The following is a 17,879-nucleotide window of genomic DNA, read 5'->3' on the forward strand; positions in this document are numbered from 1 at the left end:
TATGAATGCCTTTTAATGTGAAAAATTATGTTTCTCAAATAGCAACTAATGAAACAGTAACTGTTAATAAGGCAACAACCAACTTCAAGATGTAAAATACACTTGCAACATGGAGAACTCGTATTGTTTTAATTCATGTGTCTACTGTTTTTTTTTTTTTTTTTTTTTTTTAAAAAAAAAGAGAGAGATCTAATTTGTATTAAACAGATGCTACATTTTCACATTTTCCTTCATTACTGATTACATTTGAATTTTCTACAAGTCACTATTATTATTATTATTATATTACCCTTTTATTTTGCTGCCATAATGCATGACATCTGGAAGCATTTTTAAATTACAGAATATTCACAAAAATCTTCAAGAATCACTTACATGTTTCTGTATCAGCTGTAAGAAGTGTAATATAGAATGAAATGGATAGGAATTACTCTGTTTTTTCATTTACAGCATGATAACAGAAAGAAAGCCACAAAAGTTACAGAAATATTTCCACAAAAATTGTTTAGCTGCAGCACTGCCTCTTCAGAAACAATGGTTTTAACTATTTTTCCTTATTCCTTTTCTTAGAAGACAGTTCTCACAAAGTACACTACTTATCAGACATCTGCTTCATTTACATTGTCACAGTTACACTCATTTTGTATCACACAACAATTCTTTTTACAGAAATTATAAATATGATTTACTCAATGGCTAGGTAAAATGCCCATTGTCTTAAATAATGTGTCTAGCCACAACAACAGCTCAATGTACAGTTTATATTCTCCAGTTTGCCTGGAGACATTAGTAATACGGCCAATGTACTGCTGTGAGACTACATGGTAAATAATGTGAATGAGTTTTATCTCCACAACACGACAAACATCTTACCGAAAATTAAGAATGACATGTCACAAAAGAAAGGTAATATCTTCCAATGTCTCGTATGGCAACAGAATATCCACATAGGAATGTAAAAGGTGTCACAAACAAACACACACACACACACACACACACACACACACACACACACACACACACAAACACAATACAGTCATATGTAGCAACTTGTAGGACTAATTTAGAAATTTTGTGTTAACAATTAATACAAAGGCACGATACTATATCCTGGTAACAAAATAATTCCAGCAAAATATCAATGACAGTCTTTGTACAAAGACAGTTGTTATATACAGTGTGATGCTATCGCCTGTATCGATAGCGTTTGAAATGAAACCACAACTGAAAAATGTTGTTATGGAACTGACAACGGAATCCACGCTTGTAGGAATATTCCCATTCACGATTGACAATTTTAAATGCAATATCTTCATATGGTGGACCAGCATGAAAGCGTAAAATTGCAAAATCTCTGTTGTCACTGCAAGGTGTCTGAAACAAAAGGAAGTGTATCTGCTGACATGAAAAGAAGAATGTAAATAACTATTCTATTATGGTAAACAAATAATCTGAGAGAAAAAGAGGGAAAAAGGTGTAAGGCTTCTATACAAGGAAACAAACATTGCTCAGTTCCTAGAAGAAGACAGACAGAAAGTAGAGAGAGTGAGAAAAGGGTAAGATAGTTGAAGGCGAGAAGCACAGTTGGAGAGAGGTGGGAGGGAAGGAGGGAGAGGGAGAGTGGGAGAAGGAGGGCAAGGGGGGAGGGAGAGGGGGGAAAGAGAGAGAGAGAGAGAGAGAGAGAGAGAGAGAGAGAGAGAGAGAGAGATGGGGGGGGGGGGGGGCAGGGAGGGAGGGAAAGAGCTGAGGGGGGGAGGGAGAGGTACCCACAGTACTAAAACAGTCTCTGCAAAATCAATGAGTATTTCAGTCTACAACTCATTTACTGAGCCAACTAGAGATGAAGCTTTCATAATTCTGATGCCTCTGCTTCTACAACAGTGTGTGTTCAATATGCCTAACTATCACTAAATGCACATACCAGCTAATTTTTTTTAAATGAATTTCCAACCCAATGCAGTAATCTAACAATTCTGGCTACTAAAAGACTGACATTTAAAAACTACAGTCAAAGGTACACCATCTGTGTATGGATAAGAAATTGTTCTCCCTCATATCCTTTCACCCAGTAATGCTATTCCCACATACTCTGCAGGAAAACTCTGGTTGTAACATTCAGAAGTCAATAAGAGGAAACACCCGAGAAAATGAAAATTTGAGATGGCCCTAGAGGCTTGCTCTGATATCTTAGGACACGTCTCGGTCTGAACCAAATTTTATTTTTTCATGGAATAATTGTGAATAAAAGGCAAGCAAAAACTGTACTATAATGCATAAACTGTGGAAATGCCATAAAGTAACAAAAAGGCAGGATTTGAACTTTAGCAATACAGGCAGCTTGGAACAGTAATGAACTGAATATTGGTATCTTCCATGTAATAGTACTGTTCTGCATACACAAGCTTAGTGCCCTCATAGTTTAACAACCTCACCAATCAGTTTCAAGGGAACTATTCCAAAATACTTTTTTAAATGTTATATACTCAAGCTATTACGTTGAAAAGTTTGGTTCATTTCTTTTAATTTTTTCAAAATATTTTGCAAATATATACTGACACAATATTATGCTGAAATATCTAGTTTATGGGGAAATTTAGGATATTTACAAAGCCTAATTATTTCCCCATTTTAACACTTGCAGTAACAGACCTCTTAATGGGCAAACACCACGTCATTATCATAATATTTTCGTAGAAGCACTAGATACTATGTTTTTACTGTATTGTTTCCCAAAACAATGTGATATTTTACAATTACACAGTGTTCTTCACTGTCACCTTTTTTTTTGGGGGGGGGGGGGGGGGGGTTGATTTTTTTTCCACTGAAAAATCAAATCCAAGATATGCTGCACTGATAACTGAAGTATTTGTGGCATGTGAGGGGTGGTCTGATGTTTGGATTATTTTGTTTTCCACTCAGTTACAGGAGTCACTGACTTCACGCTCATTGTCCCAGTCAGAAATTCTCTAATTATCCATGGCAGCATGGCAGTTACAAACGCACAGTCAGTTTGGAATACTGATCCAATGGATGCACTTTTCAGTACTAACCATGTGCAACTGGCAAATAAAATTGCACTACCATCACAGGAAGAAAAATCAACAAAGATGTCAGGGCCACTGTGAATCAGTGCCCACAGTTGCAGTTCTTGGCAGCACAAATCCAGCACTGTAGACTAACTTGACAAACTGCACAAAACATTCACCCAAAAACACCATGAACGTGATCAGGCCCTATCAGAGAAAAGTACATTCATGTTTCCAGATGCAAAACATAAGTGGATAGGTTGCACTGTCAGGATGCATGATACTGGTCTTTCACATGGATATAGTCCACATGGAGCACTGACTTAACGGAGTGCCAGGACAGCCCTTTTGTTGGTCAAGTTGTGAAATACCAGTTTGTGATTTTAAGAAGTAGGTGTCTCATTGCAGGCCATAATAAATGCTCAAAAATTCCTGGGGGAGAATGTGGATCAGCTGTTGAATTTTGAGAGAATATTGTGTAATGAGAAGAGAAATCCTTTGTGGTTTGGTATTGGTATAGTTAGAGTATTAAAATATTAGAAGAAAGGGAAGACATTGAAGAGGCTGTCTCCTGGACCTTCTGTCACAGATTTAATATCATAGTAATGACGAACTGAAGCACCACATTGTACACTCCAACACTCCATTGCTACTGGAATACAAAATGGCATTTTCTCATTTACTCTTTGCTGCATAACACACAGTACTGTACATGTGCAATATTCAAAGTCAAAATGTGTCAATCAACTATGTGGCACCCAGCTTTTTATCTTATGAAATAACGTGTTTGCCAAAATGTATATATGAAACAGTTTTTTTATTCCTTTGAAAAAGTGGTAGACAAACGAATATACTGGTTAAACTAATACAGTGCTGAATATTTGAGAGCAAGGTCTGTAGGATAGCACGTTCTGTGTAAATTTTTAGGTCAAAAGTGCATTGGGAGAAGAAATTTTATCACAGCAGATGCACCACCTGTAATTCGCTAGATTTTATTGGGGAAACTTACTAGTGTTTACTGAAATGACAGTCAGTTTCTTTACAGCTGTCCTTTTTTATTTTTATGTTTATCTCATGTATATACAATTGACTGCAAGACAACATTGTCTCACCTTTAAGGAGCTGTTGGCATGCTCCACAAATCGAATGCTGTAAGTACTGTAACTGTTGTTCTTATTTCATGTATTTCCTATCATTTTCAGGTTAATATTGTCTCATTTTCATGAAGCACACCTAACAGGTACCTGAGGAAGAGACTACTTGAAAATGAATGAGCATATTTAGGATAAACATAAAAAATAAAATAAAATTTATAGCTATAAGGAAATTGCCTTGCACTGGAAAAAATAAATAATAGCTGAAATTCCTATGGATATCAGGTATGTAGCCAACTCCATGAAAACTTACTGATGTGGAAGTGATGGTAGCTACCAAAATAGTGGTGTCCATGGTGGTTGAGTGACTTAATGTGAATAGTGTCTTTTCATGGTTAGTAAGGTGGAAAATATTGTCCAGTATGGTGGGTCACCGAGCAGATAAGAACCAAGTGAAAAAAGTAAATGTAAAAATTGTGAAGGAATGAGAAAGTGTCTTTCAGCTTCATACCCTCATCATAATGATATCACTAACATGTCTGAGGGAAACATACAGGTTTTTGATGGTAATGGGTCATCTAGGTGGGCCACGAAAAGATTGGGCTTTGAAGATGCCATGCAAATGGCTATGGTTGTTTCATAGATTTGTTTGTCTCTCTATCCTTCAAAATCTGAAATTACCTGAAGCTTCCATTTTTTTCATCTGTCTGCCCTACTTCTACATGCCCAACAAAATGTGCCTGCCTTTCATAGATGGACTATTATCATTAATTTCTGTAATTACATCAACAAGGTACACTCTTCCACAGGGCACTTTGACAATATCTTGTGCACTATTATCCTTTATGGCAAAAACGTAGTAACACCACATTGAAATAAAATATAGTTTTTACATTTATCATTAGAGTTCCTAAAATAAATGTTAAGTTCAGAATTTCAAAAACTTAGAATAGTGAGAAAGAAAGAGGCTACCATCAATGAGAACAAACTATTTACAAAATGTAATCCAAAATTGTACAAAACATACATCTGTATACACCTAGGCTTATTTACCCTTATAAAGACTGGATAAATACTCACCAAAAAATATTCAGGTGTTGTACTTTTGTCTATCAGATCTGGATAGAAAATGTTGAATTTGTATCCTTGAACTATCTTTGGAGGAGGATTATCCATATCATAATGTGTCTGATTGTATTTATTCCACTCAAATCCAGTGTGAACCCTGAAAATATAACAGTTTTGTCACATGTACTGTAACGTACCACTGTAGACATGACAAGCAGTGAAGTATTCACATTTACCTGTTGAAGTATCTGGGTTTTCTTGGTCGATACTTGTCAGACCATAAGTAGACCTGACTGTCCAACGCACTTTCCACAGAGAACTCAGCTTCATCTGCTGTCATTCCTTTCCTCGCTTCCCGCTGCAGTGCCTGCTCCTCTGCAGTTATAACATTCTAAGGGAAAAGAATCCACTCATGAAACTATGACTAAACTTCAACAGTATTCCACATGGATTTTACATGAAAGGGTAAAGGTTTTGTATTGAACTAGCTTTTTACCCACAACTTCACCCCTGTACTTGTGTGTGTGTGTGTGTGTGTGTGTGTGTGTGTGTGTGTGTGCGCGCGCGCGCGTGTGTGTGTGCGCGCGCGCGTGTGTGTGTGCGCGCGCGCGCTGCACACTCCCCTATTCCCATGTCTCTCTCTGCCTGTCTCCTCCTCCCCCCCTCTCTGTCTGTCCCCTCCTCCCCCCTCTCTAACCAACTCTCCCTTCTCCTCCCTCTCTCTGTCCATGTCTACCTCCCCCTCTCCTTCACCACTTCACATCTCAGCACATTTTCACTGCTACCCTCACCCTATTTAGAGGTGGCACTTACCCCCATAGTACCTCTTTTCAGGCAATATGTGGTATGCATTCCAAGTTTGGTTGAAACTGATGTAGTGGTTTAGGAGGAGTTGCAGAACATACACACATACTTCCATTTTTAAAACACATATGTGCTTCCAATTTATATACAACTACATGTAGGCCCTTTATGTGCTTATATATGTCTGTAGTTACAATTGGGGAATTGTACAATATGTTATTTTCTTTATTCAGAACATCTTAACTGTAACTGTATTTGTTTGCATATTCATGACACAAGGAGTTACAGTGTGTATAAGGTACACATCCATTTTATCACAATTTTCCAAGTACTTTCTACCAGAGATAACCAAATAGATAACACGCAACACTTTTGTTCATTAAAACTACATAAATGACCTAAAAACTGACTGTATTAATTAAATCAGAAAGCAATATCTATTACAGATAATTTAAGTAATTTCAGATAGAAAGCAACTAAAATTGACAAAATTATGAAAATGATAGACTGCTACTCACCATATAGTGGAGATACTGAGTTGCAGATAGATAAAACAAAAGACTGTCAAACAAGTAAGCTTTCAGCTAAGAGGCCTTCTTCTGACACACACACACACACACACACACACACACACACACACACACACACGACCACTGTCTCTGGCTGCCGAGACCAGACAGCGAGTAGCTACACGTGATACTATAAGCTGTCTGGGTGGTGGGGTAAGGGGAGGCTGGGGCATGGGGGGGGGGGGGGGGAGGAATAGCATGGTAGGAGTTGGCAATTGTAAAGTGCTGCTTGTGGGAGCAGACGGGGATTAGTTAGAGAGAGAGTAGGGCAGCTAGATGCAGTCGGTAGGACAGATGGAAGGCGGAGGGAGGGGAGTGGGGGGGTGGGGGTAAGAAAAGAGAAGTAAAAGGACAGCAAGTGCATTGCTCAAATAAAGGGCTGTGTAGTGTTGCAGTGGGAACAGGGAAGGAGATAGGTGGATTAAGGACAATTAATAACAAAGGTTGGGGCCATGAGGGTCACAGGAACGTAGGATATACTGCAGCGAGAGTTCCCATCTACGCAATTCAGAAAAGCTGGTGTTGGTAGGAAGAATCCTGATCACATAGGCTGTGAAGCAGTCATTAAAATGAAGAACAGTGTGTCAGTCAGCGTGCCCAGCAGCTGAGTGGTTCACCTTTTCTTGGACACAGTTTTCTGGTGGCCATTCATGCGGACAGAAAGCTTGCTGTTTGTCATGCCCACATAGAATGTAGTACAGTGGTTGCAGCTTAGCTCGTGTAGTACAGTGGTTGCAACTTAGTTCGTGTAGTACAGTGGTTGCAACTTAGCTCGTAGGTCACATGACTGGTTTCGCATGTAGCCCTGCCTTTGATGGGATAGGTGATGGTGGGAGGACTTATGGGACAGGTCTTGCATCTAGGTCTATTACAGGGAAATGAGCCACAGGCAAGGGGTTGGCAGCAGGGGCTGTGTAGGGCTGGACGAGGATATTGTGCTGGTACAGTGGGCTTCAGAATGCCACAGTGGGAGGGGTAGGAAGGAGAGCGGGTAGGATATTCCTTATTTCAGGGCACTATAAGAGATGAGAGGTTGTCGAAACTTTGGTGGAGAATGTGATTTAGTTGCTCCTGTCCTGGGTGGTACTGAGCCATGAGGGGAACGCTCCTCTGTGGCCAGATGGTGGGACACTGGGAGGTGTGTGCTGACTGGAGAGATGAGGTGTGGGAGATCTGTTTCTGCTACTATGCTCAGTGTAAGTGTAAGGGTAAGGTCAAGGTAAAATTTATCAACCAGCACAAGAGACGGCATTGATATTAAATAATACTTTTTGGTCATATTGAACAATAATGTAAATCAAGTGAAATTTTGATCAGCTGTTAGTTTTTGTTCATATGGCTTTATAAAGCAGTCAAGTTGTGTGTGTTTTGTTCAAATGAATAAACTGAAATACTGTACTGTCATAAAATATATGTTTCAGACAGTTTTACATCAACAGATTTTCATCAAAACATGGTAAAGGATTTTAAGAACATGGTCAGTACATCTTATATGAAAGATTTACTATTTATGTTTCACACAAAACTTATAACATAAATGGAGCTGCGCTCAAACAAGGATGAGAGTGACATACAACAATCAGCATTGTAGTTGTAAAGTATCATAGCTGTGCTGGGAAGGAACTAGAGCTCCAAGTATTAACAGAAAGCACTGAGGCAGAAATTGTATAGGAATTGAAAGGTGACTAAAGCCAGAGATAAGGTGAGCTGAAGTTTCTATCAAGGACATAATGGTATACATAAAGGATAGATTAAATTCAGTTAGTGATAGCATACTTGTTGCTCTTAGAAGTAGTGTATCTTGTAGTGATATTTCAGGAGACAGCTGCTACAAGATAATATGAGTTGAGGTTATATTTGACGAGAAGAATAAATGAATAATTGGTTCCTTATATTGATCCATGACTCAGATGATGAAGTTGATGAAGTGTTCATGGAAAATCTGAATCCAGTTTGATTAGGTTACTGACTCATACAATTATGGAGAGAGGTGACTTCTATCTACCCTCGATTTGTTGCTGAAAATACATTTTTAAAGTCAGTGGTAGGCACAAAGCATCATCCGATATTATACTAAATGCATTCTCCAAAAATTGTTTTCATCAATTGGGTCATGACCACACAAAGTATGAATCATTGTGATAACATAATAGACCTATTGGCAAAGAATAACCTGAGCAAAAGAGAGTATCATGAGGGACAGGTATTAGTGATCACACGGTTGAGACTGAATACCATAACATCCAAAATCCACCAAAAATAAAAACATAATACACCTCTTTAAAAAGAAGCACGTAAAAATTTGCTTGACAGCTTCCTAAGGGAAAGTCCTCCATTCCCCCCAAACTTACTACGTACACACAGAGCTGAAGTGGCTTAACTTCACGAGAAACAGTATTGAAGGTAACTGAGAGATTCATATCAATTAAATTAATAACAGATAGAACATATCGCGATTAAAACACAAAACTGGAAAGGACACTGTTGCAGAAGCAACAGAAAAAAAAGCGTACCAGGTTTAAAACAACGTACAATCTACACTATTGATGACGATTTACAAAAGCTCAAAATTTAGAGCAGAATTCAATGTGAGACGCTTTTCATAGTTGCCACAATGAAACTGTCTCAAAATCTGGCAAAAAATCCAGAGAGATTCTGGTCATATATAAAGTATACCAGTGGCAAAACACAATCAATACCATCATCACTGCACAATAGCAATGGTAAAGTTACCAATGACAGCACTCCTAGAAGAAAGGATATTGTGGAGACATGGCTTAGCCACAGCCTGGGAGATATTTCCAGAATGAGAATTTCACTCTGTAGTGGAGTGTGGTCGAGCACCTGCACGCGAAAGGCAAAGGTCCCAAGTTCAAGTCTCGGTCCGGCACACAGTTTTAACCTTCCAGGAAGTTCCATGTAAGTTCACACTCCACTGCAGAGTGAAATTCTCATTTTATATACATCTGTTCACTCAGTGAAAGAACCATACTTAAGGACTGGAAAGTTGCACAGGTCACACAAATACTCAAGGCAGGAGTTAAGTAACCCATTGAATTATAGACTGTATCACTGATATCACTTTGCAGTAAGATTGTGTACACATACTTTGTTTGAACAATATGAAATACCTCAAAGAAAATGATCTATTGACACATAGCACAGATTCAGAAAATTAACTTGTGAAAAAAAATTGGTCAATTCCCAGGAAGTAACGGTTGCTATTGACAGAGAATCTCAAGATGATTTCGTATTTTTAGATTTCCAAAAGGTTTTTGACTCCGTTCTTCACAAGTGGCTTCTAATCAAATTGCATGGCTGTGGCATATTGTCTCAGTTATACAATCGCATTTGTGATTTCCTGTCAGAAATGACACAGTTTGTAGTTGAAATAAAGCACGAACCCTTGAAAGGAGTGTGCATTAGCAGTGTGTTGTCATCCGTGAGAATGCACCATGAAAGAACAGTACTGTGAACTTCCGACAGAGTCTGCTACAGGCGAGTGCCGCACTATGCTCACACTCAGTTATCATGTTATTACGGCTTGCATACATTTGCTTTATCTTATTGTCGACTGGCGACTCCATAGAGTGCTGTGTGCACAATGACCATATACATGTAATTAGAAGGAAGGTCAGCGTTAGCCATAATATTGATGGTTTATTGACAGCAAAATCGATTGTCAATCACATAGTGATCATCTTCAGTGCTGTGCTGTACAAATTAAACTCATAGACACTGGTGTCAAGTTATTATCAGTAACCAAAGCTATGAAACGATCACAATGAGTTATTGTGATCGTGTTAGCAACAATGCATCCCACAGTGGGCTGGGGACGACGTTAACTGATAAATATTCTGACGACTCCGAGTAGCCTATTGCATACATGTCGAAGACGCTTAATTCAGTTCTGACTGGATATGCACAAATAGAGAAGCTCTCGCCATTGTTTAAGAAGTTTCATGTTTTCCTGTATGGTGTAAAATTCCATCTCATCATGAATCACAAGCTGTTAGTTTCGCTGTTTAACCTCTCAGTGTTGTTGCCAGACAAAGCAGCGCATCGCCTTGGACATTGGGCGCTGTTCCTCTCTCAGTACAACAAAAAGATTCACTTCCGCCCCAAGGCTGAACATGTGACTGCTGACATACTCTCCCATATTCCAGCTGGTCTGGACCCAGTTTTTGAGTGGAAGGAGTTACTTTGTTTCCACATTGATGAATGCGCTCAACAAACTCGATGGTTTTCCAATCACTAGCGCTCGGGCTACATGGGCTAGTGCTACCGATCCAAATTTAAGGAAAGTGATACATTGCGTACAACATTGTTGGCCTCAGGTGCCTCCATCACAGGCATCTGACCCCCTCCGTAACTACTGTGTCTTTTGGCATGGTTTCTCTGCCACTGATGGTGTTCTACTCCTTGATACAGACTATTCAGCTCCTTGCACAGTGGCTCCCTTGGCTCTCTGCTTGGAGATCCTGCAACTGCTGCATGCTGGTCACTGCGGGGCGTCACACACCAAGACGTTAGCCTACCACCATGGTTTTTGGCCTGCTCTGAACGTCAACTTTACTCATTTGGTTACAGTATGTTCTCAATGGACATCACAGCAAGCGCCCCCCCCCCCCCCCCCTCCCCCCCGGCAATGTTGTCTCCATGGTCGCAACCTTCGCAAGCCTTGGACCGTCTCCATATCGATTTTTCTGGCCCTTTTCTTACTGCATACTGCATAATAATAACTGATGCATTCTCTCGGTTCCCATATATTGTTTGTTGCCCATCACCTTCGCCCTCTGCCACCGTGTCAGCCCTGTCAAAAATTTTTCCCATCATAGTACTTCCGTCAACATCTGTTTCCGATAACAGTCCTCGGTCTGTGTTACAGGAGTTTTCCTCCTCCTGTAACGCCCGTGGGATTCACTGCATTTTCTCCCTGTCCTACCACCCACAGAGGCTGAAAGGATGGTTAAAACATTCAAAATGCAAATGAAAAACTACATGACTCAATCCCTGTCCAACACTGTCTTGGATCAATTTCTGCATTCCTATCGGTTCACACACTTTGGCGACAACAGCCCTGCTGAACTGCTCCACAGGCATCATCTCTGGATGCTCCTGCATCTCCTGCAGCCCGGCCAGGGACGCCAACCCTTGCAGCCATCATCCTGATTCCGAGCTGGGGCCACTGCCTGGGCATGCGGGTTTGGTCATCGCCCAACACGGATTCCTGCTGTCATCTCCCAATGACACGGCTGCCATTTGTGCGATGTCCATATGGAGGGGGGCCTCTGTGCCCACCATTATGACCAGTTCCGCCTGTGGATGGACAACCGGATAGCCTCGGCTGGGAAGCCAACATTGCCACACCAGTCTGCGTCACTCGACAGGTAACTTGATGTGGCTGGATTCCTGGCACGACATATGAGGGGTCCCCTGTCACCGGTGAATGAACTTGGTACAGCTTCTCCAATATCGCTACCAGTTCCAACGCAGCCGCCGTCCACACCGGAGCCATCTTCTCTGACTCAGCAGCCAACTGTGAGGCACCAGCACCACCAGGCCCTGGCCGGATGTGGACATGGATCTCATGCCAACATACACATCTTACTGTATGAGTTGACACAAGAAGGTGGACTGCAATGCTGTCCGCACCCCAAGTACTTCCGACCATATACGCCAGTATCCACACATCATCTCAGTCAGAGCCTTGTGGAGGAAGATGCCATGGACATCTTGCGAACCCAAGCTATTCCTCAAGGAAATAGGAATGAATTAATGCATGTGCACTTGAAAGCCGCCAACAGAGCCCACCACGGGCAAGTGCCTACTTAATCCCTGCCACATTATGCCCACACTCATTTATCATGTTACTACTGCTTGCATACATCTGCCTTATCTCATTGTGTTCAGCTGTATGTTATGGTGATTGGCATACATGCTACAGTCTAATAAAGTTGCACTAACATTCTTGGTTGTGGTGTGTGTCAAAGTTACAACAGTAGTAACTAATGGGAAGTCATTAACTGAGACAGAAGTGATGTCTGGTGTTCCCCAAGGAAGTGTTATAGGCTCTGTGCTGTTTCTAATCTATATAGATGATTTGGGAGATAATGTGACTGTTTGCAGATGATGCTGTCATATAATGCCTAGTAAATTTATCAGAAGACCAATAAGAATTACAAAATGATTTACAAACATACCTGTATGATGCAAAAAGTGACAACTGACCCTGAACAATATAAGTGTAAAGTAGTAAAATAATCCATTAAATTTCGGTTACACAATAGATAATACAAATTTAAAGGTAAAAAATCAACTAAATATCTAGATTACAATTACAGACAACTTAAATTGGAATCATCCCACAGAAAAAGTTATGGAGAAGCCAAATCAAAGTCTGTTTTTTTACTGACGGAACACTTAAAGCCAGTCCAACAAATCTACTAAAGACATCGCCTACACTATCTCTGTTCATCCTCTGCTACAGTACTGCTGCACAATATGAGATCTTTACCAGATAGGATCGATGGAGGACATTGAGAAAGTTCAAAGAAGGGCAGATTGTTTTGTATTACCATGTAAAAAAAGGGAGAGAACAGCACGATACGTGAGTTGGGGCGACATTAATTAAAACAGGGCATTTTTGGCTGTGGCAAGATCTTTTTACAAAATTTAAATCATTATCTTTATCCTCTGAATACAAAAACCTACAGTGGGAAATGACCATTGTCATAAAATAGGAGAAATCAGAGCTCAAACGGAAATATTTAGGTGCTTATTTTTCCTGTATGCTATTCATGAGAGGAACAGTTGAGAAATAGTCTGAAAGCACTTGGATGTGAACTGCAAAACAGTGACATAGATGATGTAAATGTAGAGTACGAGGAAGTCACTGAGCTGACATAAGGCACAATGGATTACATCTATTTGGAAATATTACAGACATTGTTTCCTGGGACACAAAAGTATTTTTAATATTGAATACACTGCAAAGGATGAAGCAACAACGGGTGAATTTATGTTAATGTTCCTGATCAATTACACAGAAAAATAAACCTTAAAGTACCATAATTTTCACACATCAATACACAGTAGAAAGTCTGCAACAGCGCCTAAGGTGAACATTCTGCAAGAAAAAACATGTTTCAGAAATGAAATTCACAGTCTCTGTTCACAACCAGTTTCAAAAACATAAGCAAAAGAATGGAAAAAGGTCATTTATATATAAGGTATCTAGTAACGCAAATCATATGAGACAAATAGTTAAGTACAGATGAATAAAATTTGGAGGTTTGTCTGAATACTTCAGTGTTTTACTTGGCATGGCCCCACTGAGGGTAGTATATTCTTGCTTTTCTCTGACATGCTGGAACATGCAGCCAGTCATTAAGGAATTTGCATTTCAACTTGGAATCTGAGTAATGACACAACAACTTGGGAGTTGTAGTGATACTTACTCATCATTTTAAAAGATATAAATGCTACAGATGAATAATTAAATCTTCCCCACCCCCCTTTCTCTATAGCTCTCCACCTTCTCCACAGTCGCTTTTCTCTCTTTGTCTGCCACACTTCCATATCATAAAGTTAATTTCTCTCTGTCTTTCTCTCAGACTTTAGTTCTAGTTATGTCAGAAAGAAAAAAAAAAAAAACTCATGGCACACAGGTGTGTATACAGATTTCTTTAACTTGTGTTTTAAGGTGCTATATCAGGGTTATCAGTCTTTCAGTATGAATGCCACAGAAATACCATGTACAATGGCAACAACCCACATTCAAACACTTATTATCCAGATGGTCTGAACTAATCACTCATACTTTTAATTCTGAAGGGAGGAAGATTAAGGTTTAAAATCCTGATGACTACAGGATCATTAAGATATAAAGCACCAACTCAGATTGGAGAAGGGTAGCAAAAGAAATTGGTCATGTCCTATTCAAAGAAATCAGTGGCATCTGCCTTAAGAAATTTAGGGAAATGATGGAAAATCCAAATTTGAATGGCCACAAGGGAATTAGAACTATCGTCATTAAGAATATGAGTACAATGTCTTAAGCATTGCACTAATTCATGTGGACTTATTTCTGAATTCTGGAGAAGTGAACCATCCCTTCAACAGATACTCTACTCCTGCCATCATCTTACATTACATTATTTTACTACTCCTTTTGTTGAGGTTTTTCCACAGTTCTCTTTCTTCCCTTTTCTATTTGCTTTGTTCTTATATTTTTCTTTCAGTTACAGTCTATCTCTGAAATATTTTTATTTGTCAGTATATCAATTTTTTACTACTGAAGTTTTCCCTTCTTTTCTATCAGCCTGCCTCGCATTTTCACTTGGATAATGTATAATTCTTTTCAGCCTTTAACTATTACACCCAATCAACTGATTGGGGAAAAGGAACAATTCCAATATGACTTCTTTTTACATCAGTTTGTCCTTGTGAACAAAACACACATGACTACTTTAAATACTGCTCACACTTGATATACATTACTGTGTAAACTGTGCCAAGATAAAAAAAAGATATGGCAGTACAAAGACCTTGTTGGACCATAAGTAGTTTAAAGAGTAAAAGTAACAACTCACTGAATGGTTTTGAAGTGCTGAGTTTTCAGTACGCACACATATAACACAGATAACTTTGCTAGCTTTTAGGTGAAACCTCCTTCACAAATTTAGTACACACACACACACACACACACACACACACACACACACACACACACACACACACACACATTTCCGCCTCTCCTCCAGATGTAGTCAGCCAGGACAAAGCTAGCTGCAGATTTTGTGTGTGTGTGTGTGTGTGTGTGTGTGTGTGTACACTCTACACCTGAAGAAAGATTCACCTGAAAGCTAGCAAAGTTCTCGGTGTTACATATGTGCCTACTGAAAACTCAGCACCTCAACTACTTAGTGAGTTGTTACCTTTACCACTTAAATAAACAAAATTTCAGTTGTCTAAACATCATCTCTATGCCAGGGTGAGAACAAGTCTCCTTTCTCTTTCTATAAATTTACAGGTGCGATGACTTCAATGGTTCAGATATCCAGCTGACTATTACAAATTGATGATTAATAATGTGAGGGCCTGTAAAATGTTTTAGGCAACCTGCTCTTCTGGCAAAGACTAAAAATGCAAAGAACTAAGATGTCCTTTCTATGTATTAATTGCAGAAGATTGCTGTAGTAAGGATTTGGTGACAGAAAACTACCGAGAATGAGATAAATGTAACAGAGATGACACTTGTGCTGCGCTTTGGAAAATACCCAATGCTGTATCAGCTGCTACCTGTTTAGAAATTACTGTCACTCCAGTGAAGTCCCTGTGCCAGAGATAGAAATTGTTCATAAACATATGATAAAAAATAAGTGAAACTGTACTGCATTGCTATTATGTTAACAAGTTCAGAGCTCTACAACTAAATTGTGGTTTCTATTGTAGCCCTGTGTTTGAGCAGTCTCTGTCCTGCATTAATTAATGATAATTTGAGAAATAAGGAAATAGGAATGGAAAGTTGGAGAATGATCAGCTGAAAGAAGTGAAGGTTGTATAGGAAAAGGAATTATGTTTTGTACAGCTATCGGCATGTGAACAACACGTAACCATATATTATGTTCTTACTTTTATAACTCAGTAACATATTTTGATTCTCACCTCTATTCTACTTCCTGTGCCTTGTACTTGCATTCTTGCAAACATTAATCGTTGCAAGTCATCTTCCTCAGTTGTTACAAGTGTTCCAGGGTCGAGCTGGGACTGGCTCAGATACTGCGGACTGTACCCTCCTGATTCGTAATCAGCAAAACTCTCCGAAAGCATTGCACAAGCTGCTTGTTCTGAAGCTTCCTTTGCTCTAAAACACATAAGTAAAATAATGAATATAACATAAGGTATTCATGTAACTGAATATATATTTTAATGTTATTAATGTTTACAATTATTTAATAAAAACACAAAAACATTTATACATTTATTTAATGGTCTGCATCTCGAACAGCAAATATATTCAAATTCCTATTATAAAATAGAATGTGACAATACTGCTGTAATTTTAATGCCATTCAGTGAGGTGTTGTGGTTATCATCACAGCCTTGTGTGCTACAGATCACCACATCAAACTGACCCATTATTTATTACTTTGTGTCTACCACTTCTGGAAGATGATTGAAATATCTTTTCAAGCATCCATCAGTGTTCTCCAGAGATGCTGGTCAAGACCAAATGAAATGGCTGAAAGGTTTCGTCTGAGTCTCACGTATAACAGGTGGGATGACATGACGCATTTGGCAAAAGTTTACTCTTACTTGGATGGCACAGCCCAGCAGTGGTTCAAGATCAATGAATAGTGTGATAGCTGGGACAAATTCCGGGTCAAACTAAACAAAACATTTGATGATGATCAGCAGCAAGTCTGTCTAGCTGAGGTACAACTGAAGAAACCTCATGGAGAAATAACACAGTTGTGCATACAGAATGTTTTGCCCCTATAACACATCATGAATCCCAACATGACAGAAATAGACAAAATCTCCACTTGATGAAAGGAGTCACAGAAGACATGTACCGAGCTCATCTGGTAAAGGATATCACAGCATAGGAGCTCATCAACTGGCACCAGAGGATTGAGGAAATAAAACAGAACAGAGCTGGACAAAGAGGTATAACTGACTTCTGAATGTGATCCCCAGGGCAGCTGTTCTTCTGAACACCATGACCTCACTTCTCTTGTATTACAGATGGTATGAGAAGAGATACAACAGTGTATTGCACTCAGAAATGTTGGGCCGAGTACACAAGAAGTAGCAGCCTTGAATGTCAACCCAATATGTCACAAAGTAGTAGAGATTGTTGAGAAAGAGGTGTATCAGTCTTTAGCATCAATCTCTATTATCAGTTGAATGCGCCATGAAGAATGGACTCGGACAACTTGGACTTCTGCTGCAACCATCAAACCAAACACAAGAACAACCATCTCCTTCACCAAGTAAGTCTCCCCACTAAAAAAAAAGACATTTCAAAGACTGAGGACAACACACCATTCTGTTTTCACTGTGGGTGTCCTGGATACGTTGTGCACTACTGTAGAGGAAGAAGAGGAGTGTTTGACAACTATTGTGCCACAACACATCTACCATGACAACAGTCCTATTCGAGCCATTCATCTGCCACTGACTACAATCATCCCGTGATCTGAAGTTCATGGCTATATCCTAGGTGAGGTCACTACCCAACATGCTGTAACCATTCCCCATCCCTGCACAGAGGTGCCACCTGCTCGTCTAGCTGCCAAATTCTGTAAACC

General features: G+C 39.5%; 1 protein-coding gene across 1 annotated transcript in view; it reads right to left on the minus strand.

The window, feature by feature from the left end:
* Positions 1-272: 272 nt before the first annotated feature.
* The window catches only part of LOC124612533 (cactin), a 158,107-nt gene continuing 140,500 nt past the window's right edge, over positions 273-17,879 (minus strand). The window contains exons 9-12 of the mRNA XM_047140799.1: positions 16,231-16,429; positions 5,425-5,579; positions 5,201-5,345; positions 273-1,374 (exon numbers count right to left, since the gene is read on the minus strand). Of these exons, the coding sequence (XP_046996755.1) occupies positions 1,186-1,374; positions 5,201-5,345; positions 5,425-5,579; positions 16,231-16,429 (688 nt within the window). The 3' untranslated portion in view covers positions 273-1,185. The remainder of the gene's footprint in view (positions 1,375-5,200; positions 5,346-5,424; positions 5,580-16,230; positions 16,430-17,879) is intronic.

Source organism: Schistocerca americana, chromosome 4, assembly GCF_021461395.2.
Source record: "Schistocerca americana isolate TAMUIC-IGC-003095 chromosome 4, iqSchAmer2.1, whole genome shotgun sequence".
NCBI lineage: Eukaryota > Metazoa > Arthropoda > Insecta > Orthoptera > Acrididae > Schistocerca > Schistocerca americana.